Source organism: Indicator indicator, chromosome 5 (genome assembly GCF_027791375.1).
Source record: "Indicator indicator isolate 239-I01 chromosome 5, UM_Iind_1.1, whole genome shotgun sequence".
Lineage (NCBI taxonomy): Eukaryota > Metazoa > Chordata > Aves > Piciformes > Indicatoridae > Indicator > Indicator indicator.
Window position 1 is genome coordinate 14,111,531 of NC_072014.1, and position 26,676 is coordinate 14,138,206.

A 26,676-nucleotide genomic window follows, 5' to 3' on the forward strand; every position below is an offset into this window, starting at 1 on the left:
CCTCCTCTGATTGTCACAAAACTAAAAATAATTAATTACAGAAAGACCAATCATTTTTGCTTTATTATGAAAACTGCTACATTACAGTCACTGTTCAAAACAGTATTTTGACATATGTTTTCTTTCCATTTTGGTGCCAATACACTACCCATGACTACTTAAAAATATGATTAGCATCATCTATGGTAGTTTTGACATAATTTAAGCCATTGTAACATTCTATAATCTATACCTCACTCCCCTTTTTTTGAGTTGGCCATGGTAAAGAACAGCACCCACAAGACCCAAGTTATCTACTAGTGTCATTGGTATAAATAAAATTAACCACAAACCACAGAACACATACACACATATACCCCAGAGAAATTGCTTGTTCTCTACATGTTCAAAAATGCAACAAGATTAGCTTTTATTCACTCCGACATATAAGTTAACAGCCAAAAGTCTCAAACTGAATCCATTGTCATCTTATTCAAGAGTATTTTACCATTCTCCCATGGGCTTCCAGAAAAATGTTTGTCCTCCGACCTCAGGGTAATGAAACTATGGATTTAAAGTCTTCAATTCAGTGCCAAAATTTGAAGTGGTCAGTGCCTTTTATTCATTTCATAACCAGAAAGAATGGTGAATACCTGTATATTTATAATTCCAGTAAGTGGGGAAGCCCATAACAGTGGGATTATTTCCACAACAGCGCATGAATAATTTGCACTCAGCAATGCTGTTCAACACAGATGCCTCAAAATCTTTACAGCCAAACACATGAATAGGTTATTCATTATAAATACTAACATATTTCTATTGTTTAAATAAACAAACCTAACAGCTTAATTCAGGAAGACTGAATGGTTCAGTGGTGCAACTAAATATCTTCAAAAGTCTCTGTTGACAAACCAAGAATAATAAAAACAACCCCACTGCATTAGAAGCCATGCAGTCCAGACTCTCACATGTACTCGATGTAGATGCCATGCCTTTTTGCAGCACTGTTCTTTCAGGAGGAATAAATAATGTTTCTGTTAGAATAGGAAGGTATTTCTTCTTGGCAAGTACTTGAACAAACAAGTCTCTAGCTTTGTCACCACTTCACAGACAGCCTCTGGCTGCAGTTTTCCAATCTTAAAACTGAAAGTTCAGAAGAAACCACCGAGTATTTTCATCGGTAACCACAGAACTGTAACGGAGTATATTCTAAGAGCCATTTCAGAGAAGGAAGTGGGTATTAGTGAATTTCCACTAGGTCGAATATCCCACAGAACCCAATTGTAAATGGTCTAGGTAAGCTTTTCATGTTGAATCTGGTAGTAACATGCCTGGATTTAAAAAAAGAGAAGTTCAGTTTAGCATTGATACCTGTTCTCAGCAAGCGGATAAAGCATGATACACAAAAATTCTATCCAAGAAAAAGAACTAGGCTTTCTACAAGCAGTGATGATACAGTGACTCTCAACACATGAATCTTCCAACATGGAAACTCACAGAAGATCAATGAAAGATTTTTTTGAGTTACAAGTTATGTCCAAATCCTAATGAAACAAGATTGCGTAATTTGGGACTCTGAATACTTTTCACAGGCTCCAGCTTTGCCAAGGTGAAGTACCTGGTTTTGCTCACAAGTCTTTCTTTGTCCTGTAACATAAGGACCCAAGAAAGAAAATACTGTCTTACAGGCCAGAGGAGCAAAGATTAAGCATCTTAAAAGCACTCAAACTGAAAATTAAAGGTTTCTATCACCTAGATAAACACCCTGACCTGTTGCTGACAGTTATTCACTCAGCACTGACTCAAATACACATTGGGTTCAGCACTCTCGCACATGACATCCTGATCTCCAAGCTGGTAAAATATGGGTTTGATGGATGGGCTACTCAATGGATAAAGAACTGGCTTGACAACTGCATCCAAAAAGTGGCTGTCAATGGGTCCATGTCCAAGTGGAGGCCAGTGACAAGTGGAATCCCTCAGGGATCAGTACTGAAGGGAAGATTTAGGTTAGACATTATGAGGAAGCTCTTCACCATAACGGTGGTGAGACACAGGAACAGGTTGCCCAGGGAGGCGGTGGAAGCCCTATCCCTGGAATTTTTTATGGCCAGGCTGGATGTAGCTCTGGACAACCTGATCTAGTGGAAAGTGTCCCTCCCCATGGCAGAGGAGTTGGAACTAGATGATACTTGAGGTCCCTTCCAATCCTGACAATTCTATGATTCTATGAGCAAAAGCTTAATACAAATGTCTCAGACAATGCTTCCACTCATGGAAAATAACATTCTGCTTATTTTGTTGATAAATTTTAAACAACTCAAACTTTCCCTTTTTGCAGCACTACAAAATTAATAGGTCTGAAAAAAAACTCTGCAACTATTTCCAGTTTATACAGACAGAGAGTCACCTTCACCTAGCAGCTAAGTTTAACATTATTAAGTTTCAGATTTAACGTCCTTTCTACAAGACAACACCACAAAGTTCCACACAGCTGTCACAAGACACACTTGTTTGAACAGTGTGGAGGCACCCAAGCAACCTATTTCCATTTCCTAGAGTACAACAGGATGTTCATCAAAACAGATTTGCTTCCCTTTTTCCATACTTAAAAAGAGAAGAATACTAAATAGAATGTGGAGAGGGGCACAGTAATTTAAAAAAAAAGGATTTTTTTCCAAAATTAGTTTCCTGAAGTATGCTGATGTAATGTTAGACTTAAACATTACTGGAACAGCTAACCTCCAAAGCAGCACTTCAAGTTTGTTACACTGCAAGGGAATGACAACTCCAGGTGAGCATTCAGATCACTCACCAAGGACCAATGTTACATTTGAATGAAGTACATTTGCACATTGCACTGTTTTATTAGCAGTGCCTGCAATCGCTAAGTTATCATAAGCTCTAACTTAAGTTTCCCTGTTAATCCTAGCTAAAAAAAAAGTAAGTCAAAAAAGTTACAACCTGATGTATAACTGTATGAACATCAGTGTAGGAAGATAGCATACAGTGGCCTAAGCTGATAGATTTCCAGAGAAGACTTTAAGTAAGTCTGAATAATTTTCACACCTTCAAGGTAGTGAACATGATGCCTTGCTCCCCATGCTGCAGATATGGATCCATCAGGTCTTCGATTAAGTGCACTTCAGATCCCAAATTCCTTATCCTGTCACACGGGGGAGAAGGAAAGAGAACAGGTGAACGAAAGATGGTAGAATTTTGTTGCGTTTTGTACATGATGCTGTGGAAAAAATACGCTTTTCCCTACGTGCAATCAGCAATTTCACTGTTAACTGTTCAAAATTTTTTAAGGCTAATGCAAGCAGCCAAAATGGAAAATTTGGTAAGTTACAAAAAGCTTGCAATTAGTCCTGTAACAGGACTAATGTTTAATACAGGTGAAAGTACTCATACTCCCTATACTCAGCTTATGACTGATGCTACTCATAGTAACCTACCTGGCTCGTAGCACCACATAGAGAAAAATAGGAAGTAAGTCATCCATGGACCACAGAAAATCTTCCTGAAGATTCTTAAGTACATTCTGAGAGATCTCTTCAAAAGTTTGCTGGATCACCTTCAACTTGTCAGCTGGGGTAAATGTGGTACTATTTGGAGAGCAGAAGCAGAACAGAGTAACAGCAAGAAGATACAGATTGAACTAAGCTAGGAAGACAATTTGCTAGCTAGCATGCCTGTGCCCAGGAAGCCAAGCCAGATCATTCACACCAAAACAGCTATGGCTGTCAAGGCCATGTAGTACCCCAGGCTATAATTAGGGGATTGAGGCACAGTACTGCAAGTGAGACTATCTCCACAGTTTTAAGGTATTTTAACATGGTGGGAAAGGGGGAAAAATCCTTTTAAAAAATCCTTTTAATTTCTACCTAAATTCTTACAACAGAATTCCTCATGTCAGCTAACAGAGAAAAAGCTCTCCATGCACAGCTCATTTTACAGTAGCTGTTTAGGAATTCATGTGTGTATTTGATTAGGTATCTTGATTTTGATTCTAAATGGCATCCTATGGATGAATCTCAGCCATGTTTATGAGGCTGTACTTCATTCCTCATTTGCAGAATTTGCCAATGTTTTTATTGGGAACTCTGAAATGTCTTGGTGACCTCTCTTCTGATGGTGAACAAAAAGTGATGGGTGAAGGATTGCAATCAAGTAAACTTGACTGTAGCAGGAACAGTATGACACTAGAAGACAAAATTCAGAGAATTACCTGATTTGCTGTAAACACTCAATTGCAGAGGCAAAGCAGGCATCTTTTGTATTTGATGATACCTGTGTAGCCATAAGAAGATTTAATCACACAGGTTTAAAACCCCCACTATTCAGCAAAAAAGCAGAGCATCATGTGACATGGGCATAAAATATTTTCTCTTTCCCTTCAGACAAGGACACTAAAATCAGGAAATATGCCTATATGTAATTTTTAAGAGTTCCATTTAAACTTCAGAAAAGCTTGTACTGAATTCTTGGGTATGTTATGAGAATCAGATTTTGGGTATCTTTCAGGTAAAGTAAGACTGAGAATTGTTAAATCTGAATGGTTAAAAATCAAGAGGGAACTTTAAGACTGGGAATGGTTGAAACCTAATCAAAGGCTTGGGTTTGAGCAAATGGAAAAGAACAAATAGAGTGTCTAAGTCTTTCTGAATGAAGCAAGTAGAGAACAGATGGATGGACAAAGACTGAGAGAAACTGACAGAAGTTAGGAAACTGGACAGAGGAAAGAAGCAGATACAGGTGATGTCTTGGCTAAAACCCATCCTGTTTAACTGAAGTGACCTGACCTAGCAAATACGGTAAATGGCTGCAAAGAGCATCACATACTGCATAATTCAGAGAAGATCCATGCCACATAGTACTTCACAGTGGAAGGGCTCTGTTCTATAGCCAATACAAAAAATAATCAGAAGTGTGAAGTATTCAGCTGGTAAAAATTTTGCCCAGTACCTAAAAACACTTCCAGTCTGAGTGAAGGTTTGCATCATGTTTTATCAGATGAATCTTCATGAATTGGAAAAAAAGGAATTTGTTTTGCTGTGAACCCACATGCTCAGGGTGGAATTCAGCAGCAGCACTCAACCTCTTATCAAAGAAGACCAGCTCATCTGTGTGCAGCAACTACTAGGATGAAAACTGTGTTTCTGATTATTACAGACTGCACAGAAACCACAGGTATACACAGAGAAGAGATGACATGAAGGCAGGAATATCTAAATGACTAGGAAATGGAACATTTCAAATAAAAGTACACTGACTTATAAATAGACATGAGTTAAAGTACACTGTAAACATTAAAATTGTTCCAATATGTGATTATTAAACCACTTTTACTGGACCACAGAGATTGAGTACTATACTATTACCATCTGAGCTTTCAGCTGTTTTAGTAAGATAATGATTAATACCACCACAATTCTTCTAACCAGACAGCATACAACAGTGTAACTCTCTTAGGCAGCTTGAACATTTCCTTGATAGACTTTTATTCTCACACTTTCATAATCAGAGACAAAGTATTTTCTTGAAGTAATACTCGTCACAGAGTAAGACAGTAAGTGACAAAGCTGGACTGACAGCAACTGGAAGAAATCACTAATGTAATTCTTAAGTAGAAGACAAATTTTAAGGCAACAAGATAAAACAGCATCTTTTAAGCAAAAAGATTGGTCAAAACTTCTTTGACCACTTCATGATCTCAGCTTCTTGAAAGAAGCTCTGAGCAAAGCATACTGTAATTCAAGGCTCAACATACATACCTTTCTACTCTCTCCAAGGATGGATACAGTTTCTGGCCAAAATTTCCTACAAAAAAATCCAACAAAGTCTATTGAGAAAGCATATTTTTAAGGCATTTTTCACCTTCTGAAATGAAGTCATCATCATCTTCTATGAGATACAACTCCTTCTATAGGATCTACTACATCTAGCACGAGACGGAAAATTGCCTAATTTGAAACGTCTCACTCTGGTTCTGTAGCAATGCCAATCTCCACCATTACCCCCTCAATCCCCTCTTCCTTTGGAAGAGGGAAGTTTTAATTCAGACTTTCAAGCATACTAACTAGCCTGAGGATATGTTTTGATACATTTTAATCAACAAAATCACTTAAGACAATAAGAGGTTTTTCACTTGCTTTATCAAATTATATGCCACGATGCAAGTTCTGTTTCATTGCTGAAGCATACTCACGCTTGCACTCCAAGAAAACCCAGAAGAGCCAGATCAGTTTGTTTGTTTAAACGTAAAACACATTCCCAGTAGGCATCTTCCTCACGCTCGTTGTCTAATGCATACAGCATAAACAGGGGAGGATAGAGTCGTGGCAGTAACACAGGGAGCAGCAAACCAAAACTGGTTACCACATAACTATAAAAAAACAAAACAAAACAAAACAAAAAACCCAAACACAACAGAGGGAGGTGGTTTGAAGAGGAAGATGTTTTAAAAACCTGATTATTTATAAAAAAAGATCAGTGGAACAAATATTTTGTTTAGTGTAAGCTTATTACTGATGAATAATAATTCATCATATATTATCTGTGTTTAAAAAAAAAACATCATAGTAATTTTCCTTTACAGTCCACCTACAGATAGATTTGGGGTGGGGGGAGTGGTAATAGTACAAGGGGTTTTGTATATACATGTTTTAAACAGAACATTGCCTCTCTTCCTGGTATAATATAAAAGCTGAATACCATACTACAGTAAAGTTTTACCTGTATCTTCATGCTGATCATTTAGCCCCCATTCTGAGCCACTCTGCTTGAAACTGAGTTTTACCCTCAAAATCACTGTCTATAAAATAGGCTAAAAATCACCAAGTTACCTGACCTAGATCCACTCGCACTCTGGGCTCCATAAACTCAGTAGTTACTTAGGATCAAGCTGTAATCCTAGTAGGGAAAGCTGAAATTGAGGTGCCTACTACCATCTGCACAGGTCATTGGATCCTTTCTCAGTAGGCTACCTCTGCTGGTCCCTGTTCCTAGTTTTGATCACACCTGGGACTGCTGTGGACAGGACAAGGATGACCTCAAGGGTGAGCTCCATGTAACTGGCTATTTGTAACACAGTGCATGTGCACTGGACCTGCATTACACCCAGTGCTTATATCCCAAACACTTTTCGCAAGCCTACACTGAAGCCTGAACTTTTTTACCCAGAACAAAATCAAAGGGCTACAAAAAAAAATAATTAACACCAATAAAACACAACAATCCCCAAACCAAACAAAGATTAAAAAAAAAAAACCCACAAAAAACCCCCAACCCAAAACCTTACCCCACCCAAAACCACCCCCACAAAAAAACTCCCACACCTAAAAAGGAAACAAACCCAAAAGATCTGCTTATATCCCTAAGTTAAATGTGCTTATCTTTCTTTGCCCACTCAACAAAAAGCTGCAAGCTGAAATAAAATTAAGCCTCTATTTCTTTTTATTTATTTGTTTATTTTACATACCCTGGCTCAGGAGACTCTGATCTGGAGTCAGATTTACCACTGCAAAACGATCGCCTTCCTTTTGTCTCTGTTGGCTGAAATGGAATTGTGCTGCCCTCATCCGGAAGATCAGGAAACAAGAACCTAAATGGCAATACACAGAACAAAATTTTTTCAGTAAGTTTCTAAAAAGCCAGATTGGAGAGAAGAGTCAACTGAAATAATACATGGTGGTGCCAACCTCTCCAATGCCAAAGATATCTTTCCTCCAGACAAGGTTTTTAACAGTTAATAATTTGGAGTACTTCTGCTTTCAAATTGGCAGGACTGAATCAAAGCTGTAATTGCTCTCAGGAATTAAGCAAACACATCATGGGTACATTGCTAATCCATTGGTAAGAACTTCAGTAGAATGTGCTGCGAGTCCTCATCCCCCTCTTCCGCACCCTTTGAACAGTCTTTTCAGAGCATGGATGTTCAGAGACATTAAATTGGACATCCACATTCAAGGCAAGTGTCTTACAGCCACATTTTAAAGTACAATGTAGGATATAATACACTGTGGTATAGACTTGAATGTTTCTATTTGGACAGAACATTCAAGACTCCTTAAAAACGTCAAGGAAACATAAGCAACTCTCAAAACAGAGTAAAGATACTGGCACAGTTGGACTGCATATAAACACTGGACAGTTTGAGTCCATGAAACAGCTTTCATGAATTCAGCAGTAGTTCAACTTGAAAATTGGAGTCTCATTACCTAACCAACTGGAAGATGCGTTTGAGGTAAGACTTTATCTCTCTTACAGCCTCCTGCAGTAAGCGTCGATTAGCTCCTACTCCAACATAGGTCATTCTGTAGACAGCTACTAGTGTTTCTACCAGCTTGCCCAATGGATGGAGAGGAGTATCACAAGCCTGAGGTGAAAGATATTAATTGGCCAGTCAGGTCAGTGCTAGTCAAGGGAAAATAAATAGATAAATTCAAGAGAAATGGGTCAGAGATCCAACAATAGGCTTTGAAAAAAATTAAACAGGACAAATACATTTTTAAAATGTACATTACATTAACTGAGCAGAAACTGACTTTAAGGTAGCATTCCATTAAGTATACAGTGATTTTAGTCCTAGCTGTAGATTTTAATTCAATAAATTAGGAAGTTATGAGCAAGCATGAATTAATATAACATATATCAGAGTGCAAATAAGGAAGGAATTAAGGAAAGCCACCACAAAATAAGCTTGACTTCATGCCTTACCAACAAGCTATGTGAGCATTTACCAATACCTTTATCAAATATTTCTTTATATTTTCATATTTTTCCAGTGTGAAGGCACCAATGTGTTGTGGAATGAATTCCAAACTTTCCAGTGTCTGAGTATGCGAGCGGCTCAATACTTCTGGGCTGCAGTTACATAAAGGACAAAGACATTGTACAGATTATTCAAGTCATACAACAGGTAAAACACTTTGAAGCCAGCAACTAAACAAAACATCAGTATGCCTTCAGAAGGGTTTATAGTACGAACTACTAAGAGCTCTGATTTTGTTTAGGATTTATTGTTGTAACTGAACTTTTATAGTCTTCTACTTCAGACTAGTGTGCGATTCCAGTTTTTCTCAATGCTTCCTTTGTCTCGCTGACAACACTCTCTAGGAACCAACCTGTGTTTGTGATGCCGTCGGTTGGTAGTCAGGGCCACTGCAATATTGTCCCAAGCCTTCCACCTGTCCCCTTGGCCTGGGCTCTCACAACCAAGCTGGTTCCAGCATTCTTCAAATACTGCCTTCCATTTCTCATCAGGAGGTACTGCCAGGATCCCAAGCTTCCGCCTAACAAAATGACCAGTCAGTCTGTTAAAATGGAACAGTGGGGAAAGAGAACATTCAGCTAGGAAGACCACCTACAGCTCATGTTGATCTCAGCTGATATACTTCACAGTCTCTACTGTGAGCTCAGTTTATCATTAAGACTAAAGCTAAAAGCCACTATTTAATGTGTTATTTCTCACCATTTTTTTACAAGAACTTACGAGATGCTACACTTATTTTTTTCCTTGTTAACTAACGTTATATAACATATTACAACGTTACAAGGTTAAAATGTTTTCATACCTAACTGTGGGAACCACTATGAACCTTATTAATTCAACAAGTCAATCTTAAATCTTTCTTGTAGTCTTCCAGGAAATGCTTGCTTAAACACAAAATGATTGGTTTTATTTCAATGACATCAGGACATAGTGCACTTGACTGGGCTTATCTTCACCACTCATACTCATTCAGAAGGCTTAGGACACATTCATGTAACAAGGACATAGTACAATTATGTCCCAAATATCTGACTGTCCTGGAATGTACAAATAGCATAGATACACAAATAAATGCCAAGGATGGACATGATATCTGCCCCTAAACCAGTATCTATAGATGATGCTGAATGACATGTTAGGGATGTGCAAGTAGAGAGTAAACAGCTCAGCCATCTGTTCATTGACAGCCAATGCTCAGGGATTGTCTATGGCCAAAAGAAAACCAAGAACTGTTATTCTCCCTACAGAGGCACAGTTACCTCAGACAATGAAATGGAGAGCTTTGAGAAGCTTTTGTAAAGCAAATAAATGCTGTCAGACTTAACAGTTTCAGCTTGATTTAAATCAAGTGTCAGAAATGGTCAAATTTTTATTTTCCACCACGTTTGAGATGAGAACCAGCAACACTGCTTCTAGTTTCACAAAGAAAAATTAGGATCTAAGGCTTTTCACAAATTATACCAGGATTTTCAACTTCAAGAGAGCCTGAAGAGAGTAGATGAAACTCTTATTTCACAAGCAGTCTTCACAAACATGTACTGACATTTCTTCATAGACTCCCTACTGGGGTAAAAAGCAGACAGCTGCTAAGGTTGCAAGTGTTTGGTTCAGCAGAGGTCTGCTTAACTTTGCATCTTTTTGCAGGTGTTAGCACTGCCAAAAATTACCAGTGAATGCTTCAGGAAGCACACTGAGAAGTAATCTATGCAAAAAAATTAGAGTTGTGTTTTCCATTTTAATCTAAAATTTGAGAGTATGCTACAAAGATACTGAAACCTGTACAACCATTAGTACTATAAACCTGTATATGGTGCTACCAAATACTGATATTTTATCAAGTACTCTTTAAATTGCTTCTACTTAAAAGTATCTCAGTTATGACTTAAATAAAAGGCATTTTTTCCCCAGAGATAATTAAGCAAATTGACCTAATGCATCTGTTATAAGTAGGGTTATATGGACACTTTTCAAAATTCTCTTTGCCAAGGCATTAAAATGCTCTTTTTGGCATTTCAGCAGATCTTTTTACTCTTCTTATACATTGCTTGAAGAAGGTGTACTAGCTACATTTGGACAGAATTAGCTATTGCCACTGGCATCATTAAATGATGTACCGAATGAATTAACTGGCTGAAGGCAAAGAGATCTGTGACTGATTTAGTCACTCAAATGTTAAGTCTTCCTCAGTATCTCAGACGCCATCAGCAGCTGTGAACTCAGGTTCCAGCAGCCATTTTAAATATAAATTAAAAAGTCTGAGACTGTTACAGGACAGTAGCAGCATGTCAGCTATACTGTAATTTCATGCTGCTACTTGCGTATTCAAGTAGAAGTTAAAGCAAGAACAGCTATAAAGAAATTTTTTATTTAATTTCTTAAGCAGGAGGGAAGAGAAATGAAAACAAAAAAAAAGTGTCCAAAATCTCACTGTCTTTGGAAAAGGACATTAGTTAGGTTCTTAAGTATTACTGAAGCATATGAGAAATTACTTTTTATTCAACACTCACAGTGCTTTAGGTTTGTCCTTCTCATTCTCATACAAGCTAGGTTTGAAGTAAGTCCCTGTGATTTTTATACCAGATCCCCATTCTCCACTGAAGAGACCTTCAATATAATCTCCATTGGGTAAGGTCAATGTTCCCTTGAGAGAAGATAAAAAAAAAAACCAAAACATTTAACTGAAGTCCATCAGGAACCAAAGTACAGAGGAGACTTTAAGACAGTAATTATTTACAAGTGACAACTGTAATACCAACCTTTCCATTCAGAGTCCAGTTATCTGAAAATTCCCCCTCATAGACTGTGTCATCCTCCGAAAGCAGAATTCCAGTCCCCTATAAAAAGAATCATAAAGAGCAAAAAGTGGTAATTACAACAGAAGGCCAGACTGCAGATCTAAAGGTACACTGAAAAGCTGTTAAAAATCCCTAGCAAATAATTTTTTTAAAAGCAGTTTCTGAAGGAGTCCTAGGTAAAGCTGAGCAGGGTAAAGAAGACAGTTTTAAAAAGCCAGGAAAACAGGAGGTGAGAAGAACAGACGGTTTACACAGCACTACATACACTCATCTACCCCAGAAAGCCACCACACAGAGCAAAAGTCACTATAGCACAGAGATCAATGTTCAGCTCACCATCATTTTGTTAGTGCTGAAGGCTCCTTCATAATACAGTCCAAACTGAGTGACCACAACACCATTGCCTTGGCATACATCATCTTGCCACATTCCCATATACTTTTCTCCTCTGAAGAAAAATGAAGTAGGAAGAATACAAGTATTACATTTAAATCCTTTTTTTGGCTTTACTGCAGTATTTGACCATCATAGAAACCATTAGGAAAGATTCATACAGCACTGCTTCAGGTCTGTCAATCAAGCTTCACTAGATTCATGGAAATAAAGACTCTTTTTGATAGAAATAACTAATGAATTTCCTTTCACAATTCACATTACAAACTGGCCTCATCCAAGCAAGCTTCCAGATGCTGAAACCCTGCTAAAGCCAATTCCAATCCAATGAAACCTGAGCAGTAGCTACAATGCAATAGAAACAAGGATCTTGTTATCTGGTCTGGATCTGGTTTATTCAAGATCTAAACTGCATAAAAAAGGGGATCTTTACCTTTTTCAAGTATCTACTTGATGTATTTAACAGTTTGTTTTTTTTTTTTACCTAAACTCAGATGACTCCAATTGAGAGGTTAATAAATGAAAGAAACAAATCCGTTCTGCTTGGGGGAGGGAGACCTATAAAGTCATACATAACATTTTGAAATTTTTAAGGAAACAGATAATGTTGCAGAATGATCCTTGATAATAGCCTAACAAAGGTCATGTCAGGAGAAAAACCAAACCAAACCAAACCAAACAAACAAAAAAAAGACAAGAAGGCTCACAAGTGAACACCAGGCTCTTTCAGATTATTATTTTAAATACATCATGATAGAGTACTTGAAACTATGTCCTAAATATTCTGAAATTATCTATTTTCCACTTGTTCTGAATGAATATGATGTTTTCACCCTACAAGTAATAAATATGAACTTGTCGAGTACTTTTTTTTGGTTGCTTTCAGAGGGAAACTAAAGACCAATTTAATAGAACGCTGCTTACACAGAGCATCTTCCTTCTACTACCATGGAAAAATTATGGTCATAATAAAGAGAACAAGTCCAGCCATCAATATAAATTCAGGGGTATCTTCCAGCTGATTGGACCCATAACCAAACAGGATGCTGGTCTGACTCATCATGCCAACTGCAAGCATGTCTGCTGGGTGAAGACTTCTTGAGAGAGCGATGCAGCACACTCAGTTACCAGGACAGAAACATAACAGGGCAGAAGTCTCACTTTCCTAAACGACCAGTTTGCAATAACCCTTCCCTCCTATTTACAATTGTACGTTACACCAGTGTTTTAAAGATTTGTAAAATTGAAGCATTACCTTGTAATATCATCAAAAACTCCATAACCACTCTTCTTATCCATTGTCCACTGTCCAATAAACATACTGGGAGAGGAAGAGGTCAGCTTTCCACTGCGTAGCAGACCATGACCATGACGCATGTTATCCTGAAAACACCCTTCATACACCTCACCAGTAGCATAGCTATAAATGAAAAAAAGTAAAATTCCTATAATCTACCTCTCTGTTGTGCTTTGGCTTTTTTGTTGGTGGGTCTGGAATTCTTTGGGTGTGTTTTTTGTTTGATTTGGTTTTGTGTGCTCTGTTTTTGGTATGTTGTTTCTTTGGTGTCTGTTTGCTTTTCTCTTTTTGACTGGGGGTTTTTTGTTTGTTTGGGGGTTTCGGGTGTGGGGTTTTTTTGTTGTTTTGTTTTCATTTTTTTCCCCCCAGAACACATCAACTCTTTTTCCTGTCAGGAATTACACTACAGCTACACCAAGCAGGAACTATAGTAAAAGTATAGTTGGGCTAAAAGTGAGCCTTTAATTGAAGTCTTTTCATGTTTTGTTTTGCAGCCAGTCTCTGCCCAACAAGGTCATTAGAGGTTTTATGTATCTCTCAGAAAAAAAGAATCCTCTATTACTGAAAGGTGGTAACAACACTAGAATAGATATTAATAACAGAATGTCATACAAGTATACACTGCAAGCAATTCAACAAAACCAAAGCAGAAAATAAACCAAGCTAACTTTAACACCAAGAATTTAATTTTGTAATTTAACAAGAAAGCTACATGCAGAGGCTTGGTAAGCAGGGTCAGAGCATCAGCAAGTGTTACACGTTACCTGTAGATTCCATGTCCACACATTTTGCCTTCCTTCCAGTACCCCACATAATGGTCATCCTTACTCAGCACTTTGTTTGGCACTCTGTATTCACCAAACCTGTCAATGCATGGAATTGGAGCACAAGCAGCTACAAATCTGAGATACTTCATTAATAACAGAAGCATATATATATTTATCTATCACAGTCCCATTCTAAAATCAGAATGCTATTTCCTCCACCCTACAGCTGATCACCCCAATTAATTTCAGATTTTATGAAAGATCAAGTTTTTTATCATGCAGTTGCAGAGTCTGTGAAGACAACTAGCCTACCTCTGGACTATCTATGTATCAACATCGACCTTGTTAACAACCCTGAGGCAGTAAAATTCACTGCAAAATCTTTAACTAAAAGGGTTTTGTTATTGTCTCCAAGGTATTTCTTGCCCTCTAGCTACACGAGTAGTGGGATCTTACCCATCTTCCAGCCCAGTCCGAAAAGATCCAGAGTACATTCTTCCATCTGCCCACTTAAGGATCCCTCTGGAAAAAAATACAAAGCCATACACATGTGTAAGATAACCAGTTCATTTCATACTTCCCAAATAACTTCTGTGAATGAGCCTACTTATTGGTACAGCAGCCAATCTGTTTCCAACTGTTATGTTTATTAAGTGATTTTACCTGCCATGGGGTTTTCCTGAAAGCCATCTCCCATCATAAACAGCATCCTTAAATCGAGGGTCCTTATAGAATGTGTATTTGGCACTGCGAGAAATAGGAGGTTCCTGTCTTGGCACATTCCCACCAGCTCCATATAGAATTAAGTCAGAAGTCCCTCTAAGTGCCTGATCCACTGCTTGGCTAATTGCCCTTAGCCACTTGTTCTGAAACAGAAAGCATTTCATCACAGAATTTAGCTAACATCTGTTTTCTCACGGAATCACAGCTTTACAACTGCAATAGTCACCTCTGCACTCCTCAGTACAGTGCTGTAAATTGGAGCAGTGCTACAGTCAAGCACAGTGTACAGTCACCCTGCACACCAAATCACAAAACGATGTAGGTGAATATTTAGGCAATACTTCTCCCTTTTAGGTTTCACAGTAGAGGGAAAACAACTCATCTATTATCACTGAAGCCATGCTTACCTTTTCCTGTGGTGATGAAGAAACAAGAACAAGCTGTTCTTCTGGTGTTGTAATCTTCAACCCATTCCTACATTGGGGGAAGAGAAATACTTCAATCTAGTGAAATTTCATCCAGAAAAAGGCAAAATTTCTCAGAGCATAAATACTGTATCTTCCCTCCCCTACCCCAGTTGGTATTCTACTAATATTCAAATCAACAGTGAAAGTAAGCAGCAGGAAAGCCTACTCGCTTCCCTCTTGCCTCCCTTATTCTGGTATTTATACAACTATTTTTTGAAGAAGAAATAATTTTTCTGAAAAAAGGAAGGGAAGTAGACGTTATTGTGTCCATCCTATTCTGCTCCCAGTTTACAGTAATTGTTTAAAAAATGTTCATCCACTCTCCCAAGATACCTGACATCACAAGCAAGAATACTCACACATTACCAGCTTCTTCTGAAAGAGCTTCTACCCACAGTGTGGACAAGGGAAAAATATGGTGTGTTGAGAACTGTAGGCAAGAAGAAGGAGAAAGGAAACCTCATCAGGTACTGAACCATTACCCTTGCCCCATGCTTTTTTTACCTCAAACAATTCAGTGGGTTTGGTTTGTTTGTTGTGTTGTTTTTGGTTTTTTTTGTTTTTTGAAGACTAGGGAGAATTGAGCACTGCAAGTTTCTTATATGCCCCTTCCTGAAAAACAGCCAACAGAAACCATGCCAGCCACAGGGCAACAGCAATCAAACAGCACCAAAAGTACATACCTTGAAGCTTATTTGTAAGCATGAAAAAAATGCCTCTTTTAAGTGTTCAAGCAACACTACAGTGAAGAGCACATAAACGTATTTTCACTATATGAAAAATACTTTGTGTTGTTTGATGCAGAGCTAAGGTTCTGTTTCTGGATACATGGTGGCTTACCTGAGCATGCACCAGAGCATCATTAAAGAGGATGAACCAGTTCACAGAGAATCTTCCAGCATGCTGTAGGGAGAGCCCACGATTGCTGCTTTCACAGATGAGACGCCGTTCCGGCTTTCGCAGGGAATCCTATGGGAAGGGTTAAACGATAAACCTAAGTATTACAGCAGCTTCCTTCTCACTGTGACTTAAGGTCAGCGCTCTTTGTATTTCACAGCAAAGACTGAACCTTTCTAACATTAAAGAGAACTACAGCAACACAAATTAGAAAAATGAGAAGCACAACTGTGTCTATAGCATCAGCAACAGACACAGGGCATAACACTAACAGCAAGAGATTCAAGCTGCTAATGAACTGACAAATGTCATTATACCGTCATTTTCCCAGGAAAGGTCTTCCAGAAGCCAAGTGTGTATTCTGCTTCTTTCCTTTTTCTGCTGAGATGGAAAGCAAGGCTCTCATAACAAGAGCTACAATCCTGTAGTTTCTGATATTCTGGAGATGCCTATAAGGCACAAGGTAAGACAGACCTGAGAGTGTAGTGAACACCTGTACCAACAACAGTAACCACGCTGCAATGCAACTATTTATTTTATTAAATCAGCACCAAATGCATAACAGATGACCTGGTTATTAAAGTATCAGTGAAGACTACATTATTTTCTTGGTCACATGTTCTGTTAGTGTGCTGGGAGTTTTTAAAAAAAAAAAAAAAATCACAAAACTTCTATGAATGTTGACAGTAATTAATATCCAATTACATGATCTACCTTCTTGCAACTTAACAAGCTGTTCATACCAATACAGTAGTTACTGTTCCTGTTTAGTTATTGGTTATTTCAAAAGAATGCAATTAGGTACATCTAAATGGGTGGCAAACAGCTACCTACTATGCATGCAGTATTTTTAGTAGTGTATAACAGCCAAGGATAGCTACAGGAATGATGACAAATGGAACTGGAAAGCAAGAGGCAAACATCAAAATACTGTATTTTCAGTTAAGTGCTTGGGCACAAAAACAAGTTCTGTAAGGGTACCAAGTTTCTACCTCTCATGTGATCTGTGCAGGTGTGGTGTGACACTGTACAAATGAACTTGCATCATCTTCCCTGCAGCAAGCACAAGTTGGAGGAAATTTCTCTGAGGACTAAGCTATTTCTAATTACCTTGACATTTGTTTCACAGTTACTTCAGAGTCTACAATTTCATGTGTGTGCACTTATGCAGATATAGATAACAAAGCCAGCTTACCACTTCAAAACATGTGGCAAGCTTCAGCAAAGTCCTAGCATAATTATGAAGTCGTCCAAATGGCATGAAAAACAGAGCATTCATAACTTCAACTAGCTGAAGGGTTTCCTCATTCTTCTCAGACAGTTTCTGTAACAGCTCCTGGTTTTTACTCAAAAAGCCTCTAAATGACGGGAGCATTAGGGAACAGAGGGAGGAAAGGATAAAAAAGACAGCAAGACATCAGTAACATTTTATATAAATGAGCTCAGATTGACACACTTCAGATTATTATAAACCAATAAAAATTATAAAAGCAAACGCATGCTGCTTATTAATTTGTTCCTGATTTAAAGAAGTACAGTCACACAGACGTAGCTCTCTACTAACTGCAACACAGGGCTTGATTTACTTACACTCTCACATCCTGTCATTAAACTGGCTGAAGAAAGCTGACAAAGCTGCCCTGATTGGAAAGTAAGTAATCACCTTTTATGCCCTTTAATACATGATTAGTGAAAGAGCCAACAGGTGGAATGACTTCCCCATTACTGATTGGAGTAGCCAGCTTCTAATGCTGTTGATTCACATACAAGAAGGCCTAAAGAAAATCTTAACTTTGTTCCAGTGAACTTCCCTAAATATATCCAATCCCACCCCTGCCACTTCAAGGCAACTGGCCAGTCTTTCCCCTAACTATAAAAATTACATCCTACCTCAAGGAAAGGCAGGAAATCTTTTCAATCCTCAGTCTGACTTCCAAGAGGGAGAACTAATCTAGTTCAGAGAAGAAGAGGGAAATGATTCTGAAGACAATGCATTAGCACATAAAAGCAGGAGTTCTTCATTAAAAGAAAAACAAACCTACTTTTCCCTCTCCTTCACCATATCTGTGCACACATGCAGGCATATATGACAAAGCTGCATTAAGTCATGTCCAGCTGGGAAGCACTTAAGCCACAAGCTGCAAGAATCAGGTGAGGCTGAGAAAGAAGGCCCCAGGGACAGCAAAACAGATCAGAGAATTGCACAAGAGGGTCTCTAGGAATTCTGCATGGTTAGTAAGGTGCCATTTCACCCATCAAAGTAATGTACCTTGTCTGGGTCTGCTAATGATAGTTAAGAACTCTCTTGTTCACAAGCCTTAGGAATAAAGTCTTCCTTAGAGAGATCATATTTCTTAAATTTAGCCATATGGATGGCTTACATGTTTAAAGCATTTGAGATTCTCACACAGAGGTTTCTCTGTAGAAGTGTCAAATAATAGCAGATTCATAACACTGAGTATAGCTCACAATGTTTCAGAGAATATGCTCAACAACCTGACAACAATGGAGGCTTCTATTGAAGCCAACAGTTTCCTTTTTTAAGCTGGGGCTCTATTTCTTATGTACTCCCTACTGCAGAGTATCTGTAAAAGACAGGCTGACATTGTTAACTGCTGACTCAAGACAGTATTGTATTCTTCAGGGAGGAGGGGAATTCATCATTATTGGCAGAGATATTCTTGACTTCCCTTTGCAAGTAACAGCCCAAAACTTCTAAGACATCTCCTCTCTGAAGTTTCAGAATCTGAAGAAGTGTTATTCACTTAATGAGACCTGGGTTGCAGTAGATGCTATGACACCTGACCATGACAACTGATGTGACGAATTCAGTACAAGTGATGTTACCATCCAGAGCTTTCCAGTACTAATTAGAAATACTTGAACTAAGATTTCCTGTAAGTCAACCAAAAAAATCTTGACCAACGCAGAAAGATTCTCAGTGTCTCTCTACAGTGGGATTTTTTGTTTAGATCATGGCACAGGTTCTAAGGAGCAGAAGATTCTTTGCATTAGGTATCTTGGTGCTTCAAAGAGCTTCCAATACCATCATTTATGCTATACTCAAAGCACTCCATAAACAGCTGTAACAGAACCACTCCCAGATTACAGAATTTATGGTAGAAGGAAAAGCTGGCAATTCTTCAGGAGTTAAAAAATACCCTTAACTGCAACAACTCCAGAGCATTGGATTGTAAGATGCAGTGGCATTAACTTTATTTCAATACTACAATACTACTGAACTGAGAAAAAAAAAATCCCTTATCATCTATAAACTCCAAATATGCTGTCTGAGATCTTACAGTAGCATTCCTCCTACATTCAAGAGCATTTATGCATGAAATAGAGTAAAGCAGCCTTGAGGCAGAGAAGATACATGTGCAGGAATGTTAGTTTTGCATCATTTTAAAGCACTTCCATGAAATTAAAGAATTCAGACCGAAGTGAATTCACATTATCTACTCTTACTAACTCTTACAGAAAATTTTGCTCTTCTCTATTCTTTTCAGAGCAATGTCTGAAAGAATAAAATGCTAACAAACACTGAACAGATAATGAAAACTTAACCTAAGGCTAGGCTTTCCAAAAAATCATTATCTGAAATCTATTTTCACCTTTTTCAAGGAATTTTCAGTAATATATGCTTTTTCGCTCCTTTCTCCACCTTCAAGATAAAGTAATTAAACCCATTCAACAGGATTTTAACCCCCATTTTTTTCACACGTGGGAGGTAATATTTTCTTCATCTTATGGAAAAGGAGTTAAGTGTACTCAAGCAAGCTGAGACCAAATCTCTTCATGCTCATTACTACACACACGATTCTTTAATATACAGTTCTCTGCTAGTTGATCAAAAACTCCAGAAAATGGTAAAGGCTTACTTACATTGCTGGCTTTGCAAGGAGCATAAATCCTCCCATTACGAGGAAGTTTGTTACTGAAGTACAATACCTAAAATAGGGAAGAAAAAGAGCCTCAGTTACAGAATAAGAGCTTCCATTGAAATAGCAGCTGTTGTAATTACTAACAAGATCTTTAATATCTTCTACTGTAAAAGTAATTTATGAACTTGAGAAAACACTAGAATGGTGAAGTATTCAGTGTTACTGGCACACTTAGTATTCACTCTGCACAAAGAGCAGAGAACATGAATCCCTATTCCACATTTCCACTGTCATTATCACAATGCAGAGGGTTTACTTTGCAAATTAAACCTTCGGGGTTTTTTGTATTTTTTTTCTGGCCCCTAAAATTTGGCCATGTACAGACTAGGTCATCTGTTTCAATAGCTTAACACTGCTAGATTGTAGTTATATTCAAGATGAGAATTTCTCTTTCCTTGCTATTTGGCATTCTACTTTTCACTACTCCCCATCAAAAAAAAAGAAAACCATTGAAAAAAAAAATCCACCTTTCTCTGAGGGAAGAGGTCTCATCTTAGTCCAACATACTTGTGTTGCTTAATGGATCCTTGGAAGATGCTGAGGGCACTATGCTAAGGTCCCTGCATAGAGTCTGATGCCACACAGAGAAATGTGTAAAGCATCAAAAAGTAAAAGGGGAGAGCAGAAGACAGGCAGGAAAACTGAGAATGGAAAGTAGGTATTTCAGCCTTTGACAGGACAGAAGAAGATACTAAGAAACGTTTCTAATTTGGAACTCCAGGTTTCAACTCTGGAAATCCAAGTTAAAAGAAAAACTGAAAGATTAAGAAAGGAAGAAAACAGATATTTACAGTTATGAACAACCCATTTGATAAACAGAGAACAAAACTTCTTTTAGGGTGATACAACTTAAGTTCACCACTGACCCAGAAAGAGTAGTAACTGTTGTGCTTGCATTAGAAAAAAGTGCAATTAGCTGCATATTCAAAATGTTACTGCATAACAACTTGAGTCAACGATTCTGAAATTTTGTTCCCTTAAAGATTTTCAGACATCCGGTGACCCACACTACATTCAGGTATGACATTTTTAGACTCTGCCCTCTAGCTAGTATTTTTCACAAAAGCCTGTAGGTTTCAAATATGACTTCTGCCACATTTAGATGAGATTAGTCTTTTGGGTTAAAAGGTGTGATGCTAGCTATTTAAGCAGGTATCAGGACATAATCAGTCTTCTGGGAGACAGATTTTAGTTAATGAGTACTAAAAACGGCATTTTGTAACCACAATGAACCCCCAAAGGTAGCTTTACTGAGCAGCCTAGCCATGGTAACACTATTGTAATACAAGATCCTTACTATTATGTACAAACACATCACTTGTTTTACAGGTATGTATGCAGCAATGAAAAAAGAAATTATGTGTAGAGTTTTACACTAGGAAAGCTAAAGCTGTCTAGCATGCTCCATTGGTGAAGGCTTTAAAATACTAAATACACTATGAAACAAATTTTGTGTAAAACTCTCTGTATATTTTAAATTTCAAGAAGACACTTTGAACTAGTCACTTTGTAGCTTTTCTTAGGATCTACTTTCCCCTAACTCGGGGATGCTTCTTGTCAGTAGATGAAGCCTGCAGAGACTCAAGATGACAGGGAACTGGATACTTGCTCAGTGTAACTATCCAAAAAGAGACTGGAATGCTTCAGGATGGCCAAGCTCCTTGCTTCTTTTACTCCGTGAAGAAAGCTACTTAAAGAAGCTCCATGTTGACCAATGAGATAGCATAGCTTGCTGAACCTGCTTGCCATTTCCTGCAATAACTGGATTGTACTTGCACTGCCCAAATTATCTGTAACAGAAAAAAAGCAATTTTGCTTACCTTACAGAAGAGCAGCATCTGTTAACAAAGAGAATTACCACAAGGTGCTCATTATCCAGAAATTCAACAATTTTAGACTAAATGCAGCTCAAATAATTGTTATTTCAGGTAAAACAGTCATGACACTGCAAACACTAGTAACTAATACAGGTCTCAAAATACAACTGTACTTCACCAGTTCATCTCAACAGGGCAGAAAATTAAGACCTTCTCTTTATCTTTAAAAAAATTTAAAAATATATATATAATTTAAATTTTGCATTACAGAAACTTTTTTTGTGGAAGATAGGAGAAACAGTATTTTTAAAAAAATAATTAAAAAAAATTCTTACCTAAACCCAAAAGAGGTCTAAGAACCTGAGATTTAATCTCACTCAGTTTGAAATAAAATCTTCTCTCCGTAGAAGCTAACTCATGCAAACTGGCAATATATCCCATTACATTTTTGTCTACTAAGACCAAACAGTTGTCACCACCAGCTATCACATTGCTTATGTACCCTATCTGAAAGATGAAAAAGAGAGAAGTTAAAACAGGAGCTTTAATATTTTTCTTATTTAACAGTTTGAAAATAGGGCAATGAAGGATATGGCATATATTATTAACACTTACTGCTCTTAAAGATTGTTTATTATATACAGTGACAAATAATCCATTCAATAATGGCTTAATGCAAGAGTGATAAAGGTTATAACAAACATTTATAGTCCATGCTATTCATTTTCCTGGTACTGACAGTGCATAAAATACAATAAAATAGACCACCTTTTAAGGTGACTTATACAATCATTGCATGTTTAAGAGACAGTTCATGCTTCATGCTTTTATCAACAATACTGATATTAAGTGTATAATCAGCAATTTCTTCTATTGATTAGAAAGTAAGAATAACAAGGCTTTAATATTATGACTGTACTGAAAGATGTCAATTTATTGATAAGAATAGCATTACAGTATCAATAAACTGGATTAATACCAATAACTACACTAACAGCACAAGTGGTATTAGCATAGGTAATAATAGGCATTTCAGTCCCACAGTATTTGGAAGCAAAATTCTTCTCTAGGGTCAGCAAAAGTGCCACTGAAGTATTCTGTCTCCTCACTAATTCAGGCTCACATGCAATACCATATAATAACTCAGTGTTTGAGCTCTACTTCTATTTCCTTTGTTGTTAAATACAGGATACCTTAGAAACACCAAGTCAGTTTTTTGTTCACCAAGCAACCCACAGGCCAGTTCTGCTATGCAAGAATCTGCAAGTCAGGTGGCAAGAGAAGGGAGTGGCTAGCAAAAAAAATCTTACAGAAGGAATGTAAATAAGTGTGTAAGTGCATATGCATGCACAAACTGAGTGTCTCAATCCCTGTCCCTCCTTAAACCCCCTCTCCAGCTCATATTCTGCTTAATCTAGAAAAGCGACAATGAGACCAGAAAAGCCGAGACAAAGAGCTGCTTTCTACCCTCACCATTTCCTTTTTGTTACTTTAAACCCAGGTCAGCCTGAAATCATACAAACAACTTGGAAGAGGGCATGAAGACTGTGGTGAAAACAGCACAGTGTAAGGGGGCACTTTTGCAGAGTGTAGATATAGAATGAAAAGTATTTGATAGATTTGAAACACTTCCTTACCCCTCAAAGAGGAAAAAAAAAAAAAAGAAGAAACAGGCAGGGAAGAGAACAATACTAATTAGACCTCCTCTCTATCCTCCATAAGCTGTGCTTCTGATTTGACCACTAGGAACCAGTTACTTTCCTTGACATCCTTGAAATTAGTTGAACAACCACCACTGTGTTTTTTTCCAAAGAGCATCAGTACGATTTGCACTAACTTGAAATATCACTCACTGTGACATGGCCCCGTACAAACCCAGACAGGCCTTAAGATGTCTAGACAAGGTCCCTTTCTCTCCCCTCCTTCCTGCAGAAAGACAGGGCAATGTGGGAAAAAGAACAAAGGGGACAGGACTCCTGCCTGTCTGGTAAACAAGTTGTGTACCTGGGATAAGAGCATGTATGTTGATCATTGCTCCCCCAGAAACAAGGCCTTTGTTTCTGCCTTTTATGTTTATAGCCTGGCAGAACGCCTTTCTATTGGGCAGCTACACGTTAGCTTCACTGCCCCATTGGACCAATCGATCCCTGGCCAGGTATATATACATAGGTTGACTTGGTAGTCACCTTTGCCTTGCTCAAACCTTGCTCAAGCCTTGCTCTTCAAACTACTTGGACCTGTCTATGTATGAAGCTGCTTTGAGTTGCCCTGCCCTGCCTCGACTGCCTGGTCCAGAGCCTGGGATAAAGCCACGAGCCATGCACAGCAAGCCGGAAGACCCACAAGCCTAGAAGCTGGATCCACCTAGCCTGCTTTCCCGTGCTACTAGAATCGTGCTGTGCCTCAGTTTACCCAGGAACCAAGCAAGTGCCCGTCACGAGAAGCGTCATTAACTACCTGCCATCTGCTGCAGCCAGATCAGCCTAGGACCATGCAACAAACCAAACCCTTCTTGCTGGCAATCTGCTGTGCCAGCGCCATACGAGAGCACCCCAAAGCTCCATTGCTAACACAACAGCAGCAGCAGCATCCCCTGCGTGGGTAGAACCGACTGTGAGTAATTAATTCATTGCCCTTTGTGTTTAAAGGTTCTTATCGAGCCTTCCCTCACTGTAATGGAGCGCTATCTGCTCTCGGGGACCTTCTCTTTCTAAGTTACTACCACCTAATTTCCATATAATTGTCTGTATCTTGCCCAGAGACTGTACATTCCCATTGTAAATATATAATCCAACCGTATAACGATGCTATTTAACGAGTTGTGCAATTTTCATATAGTAAAGGGTTACTAATATTTTTATTAATACCCATTTGCCGTATTGTTTATTATTGTAAGGGCAATTACTTAATAATTCCCTTTACAACAACACTCACCTTACTACATGACAGTAACAAAATTGGACTCTTAGTACAGCTATTTTCATACGAAGTATTTTCTGTTGTTGTCTCCTGGCCACTGTAATATAATCCAGGTTGGAAGTCTTCTTCATCTGCTAAAAAGAGGGAATAATCTAGTCCTGCTGCCATACTCCAAACACCGTTACCACACACCTGAAATTCACAAAGAAGAGGCATTAGAAATCATCACTCAAAACCAGAAGGACCACATATGCACATAAAGACAAAAAGAAGTATTGCAGCAACTGGTAATTTTTCAACTTCAGCATCTCATAATAGATACACTCCTTGCATGCATACTGAAAATTAACTTTCTTTCCAATGGCTGATTTTTTGCCTTTAAATTATAATTATTAAATTATATGTTATATATTCTTAATGGACATCAAGTGAGCTTGGAACACTACTGTGCCCTCTACATTTACTGGGGGATATTATACATTTGGGAGACATTAATTTGCATAAGACTTAAGAAAGAAAACTCTGCATCTAATTTTCCACTAAGACAAGCACCAGGAAACCTAGGAAAGGGTCTGGTCTAACCTAAAAATCATTATTTGACTATTCATTCAATGTGATGAAAGCTCAAAGCTACCAGAAAACCGGCTCTGGAAACACATAACCCAACAGCTATGATCATGATCTAGCAAAGCTGAAAAGGCCAGAAGCAATTTTTTAATAAAAACAGTTTTCTAAAGTATTTAAAAGTTTCAGCACTGCAATATTGCTATGTGAGAAATAATATATAAAGTAGAACTGAAATTTCCTAAGAAGATACAACCAGTCATATTTCTCAGTTTTAGAATTTCATGTAGTCAAAAATCCACTGGAAGTCCGTATAAAGGATTTCTCGGGTAGATTTTCACAAGCTCATCTAAGGATCACACTCACGGTATAAGCCAAAGAAGTCAAGGGCTTTAATCCTATATAGCACACAGACCCATAAACAAAGTCACTGTTTAGAAATTACTCTGCACTCACTCATATGAAAACCTGAAATGAAAGAAAAATTAAGATAACAAAAAGTACCTTTGCGAGGCGAGGGACTGTTGTTGGAGAGCTCATGTGACCAAGCTGACCAGAGATATTACAGCCCCATGAATACACCTGTAAGAAACATGGCTAATCATCAGAATGGAAGTTTGTATGCCCGGGCACATACTGACCTGTAGCAGTCCAGCACACTGAGTGAACAAACACACACAAGCCAAGGTGTGTTTGTTCACTCAAAGAAGCACTTTCCTAGTTTCCACTGTCTTCTTGTGTTCTCAAATTCATGTTCAGAAATGAAATGCACCAAATCCAATCATGGCAATCTTTAAACCTATGTCAATAGTACATGCACAACTTTGGTGGAAATAGAATTAAAATTCCACACTGCTTCCAAGTTGCTCTCTCAAACAGAAACAGAAGTTTAGAAGCCAAGGATAAAAAAGCCCAGATGTGTCGGTGTGAGCTGAAATTCCCCCCCCCACCAAAAAACACCAAACATGACAATTCTCATAGATAAGCAATGAATGACAGCAATCACTTGTACCTGGGATTTGGCAGTGAGTGCTAAGGAATGATGGCCTCCAGCAGAGAGATGAATCACTTCTTTACCATCTAAGCTTTTCACGCATAGTGGCTGAAGCCTGTCAATCCCCAGAACCCAGAGGGGAGAGAAAAAATAAAAACAATCAGAGGTATTAACACAAAAATAAACTCAAAATGTTTTTTTATCTTTTTCCCCAAAACAGAGAAAAGCAAGCATACATGGAGTTCTTTGGCAATAAACCAACTTAGTCAAAAACATCATGAAGGGCCAAAGCAGATGATGAACCTCACCCAAAGGTGGACAAAGTCAACATATCACAAAAA

At 38.1% G+C, this 26,676-nt stretch overlaps 1 protein-coding gene across 1 annotated transcript in view; it reads right to left on the minus strand.

Moving 5' to 3' along the window:
• ALS2 (alsin Rho guanine nucleotide exchange factor ALS2) overlaps positions 1–26,676 on the minus strand; it is a 35,234-nt gene continuing 8,558 nt past the window's right edge. The window contains exons 6-33 of the mRNA XM_054381352.1: positions 26,354–26,450; positions 25,846–25,923; positions 24,793–24,969; positions 22,194–22,365; positions 21,651–21,831; positions 19,983–20,048; positions 17,293–17,455; positions 16,415–16,546; positions 16,041–16,169; positions 15,560–15,630; positions 15,141–15,207; positions 14,674–14,876; positions 14,467–14,532; positions 14,008–14,106; positions 13,202–13,366; positions 11,890–12,001; positions 11,515–11,592; positions 11,266–11,399; positions 9,111–9,278; positions 8,733–8,850; positions 8,205–8,362; positions 7,466–7,588; positions 6,194–6,370; positions 5,760–5,805; positions 4,214–4,275; positions 3,441–3,590; positions 3,052–3,148; positions 1–1,313 (exon numbers count right to left, since the gene is read on the minus strand). Of these exons, the coding sequence (XP_054237327.1) occupies positions 1,275–1,313; positions 3,052–3,148; positions 3,441–3,590; positions 4,214–4,275; positions 5,760–5,805; positions 6,194–6,370; positions 7,466–7,588; positions 8,205–8,362; positions 8,733–8,850; positions 9,111–9,278; positions 11,266–11,399; positions 11,515–11,592; positions 11,890–12,001; positions 13,202–13,366; positions 14,008–14,106; positions 14,467–14,532; positions 14,674–14,876; positions 15,141–15,207; positions 15,560–15,630; positions 16,041–16,169; positions 16,415–16,546; positions 17,293–17,455; positions 19,983–20,048; positions 21,651–21,831; positions 22,194–22,365; positions 24,793–24,969; positions 25,846–25,923; positions 26,354–26,450 (3,328 nt within the window). The 3' untranslated portion in view covers positions 1–1,274. The remainder of the gene's footprint in view (positions 1,314–3,051; positions 3,149–3,440; positions 3,591–4,213; positions 4,276–5,759; positions 5,806–6,193; positions 6,371–7,465; positions 7,589–8,204; positions 8,363–8,732; positions 8,851–9,110; positions 9,279–11,265; positions 11,400–11,514; positions 11,593–11,889; positions 12,002–13,201; positions 13,367–14,007; positions 14,107–14,466; positions 14,533–14,673; positions 14,877–15,140; positions 15,208–15,559; positions 15,631–16,040; positions 16,170–16,414; positions 16,547–17,292; positions 17,456–19,982; positions 20,049–21,650; positions 21,832–22,193; positions 22,366–24,792; positions 24,970–25,845; positions 25,924–26,353; positions 26,451–26,676) is intronic.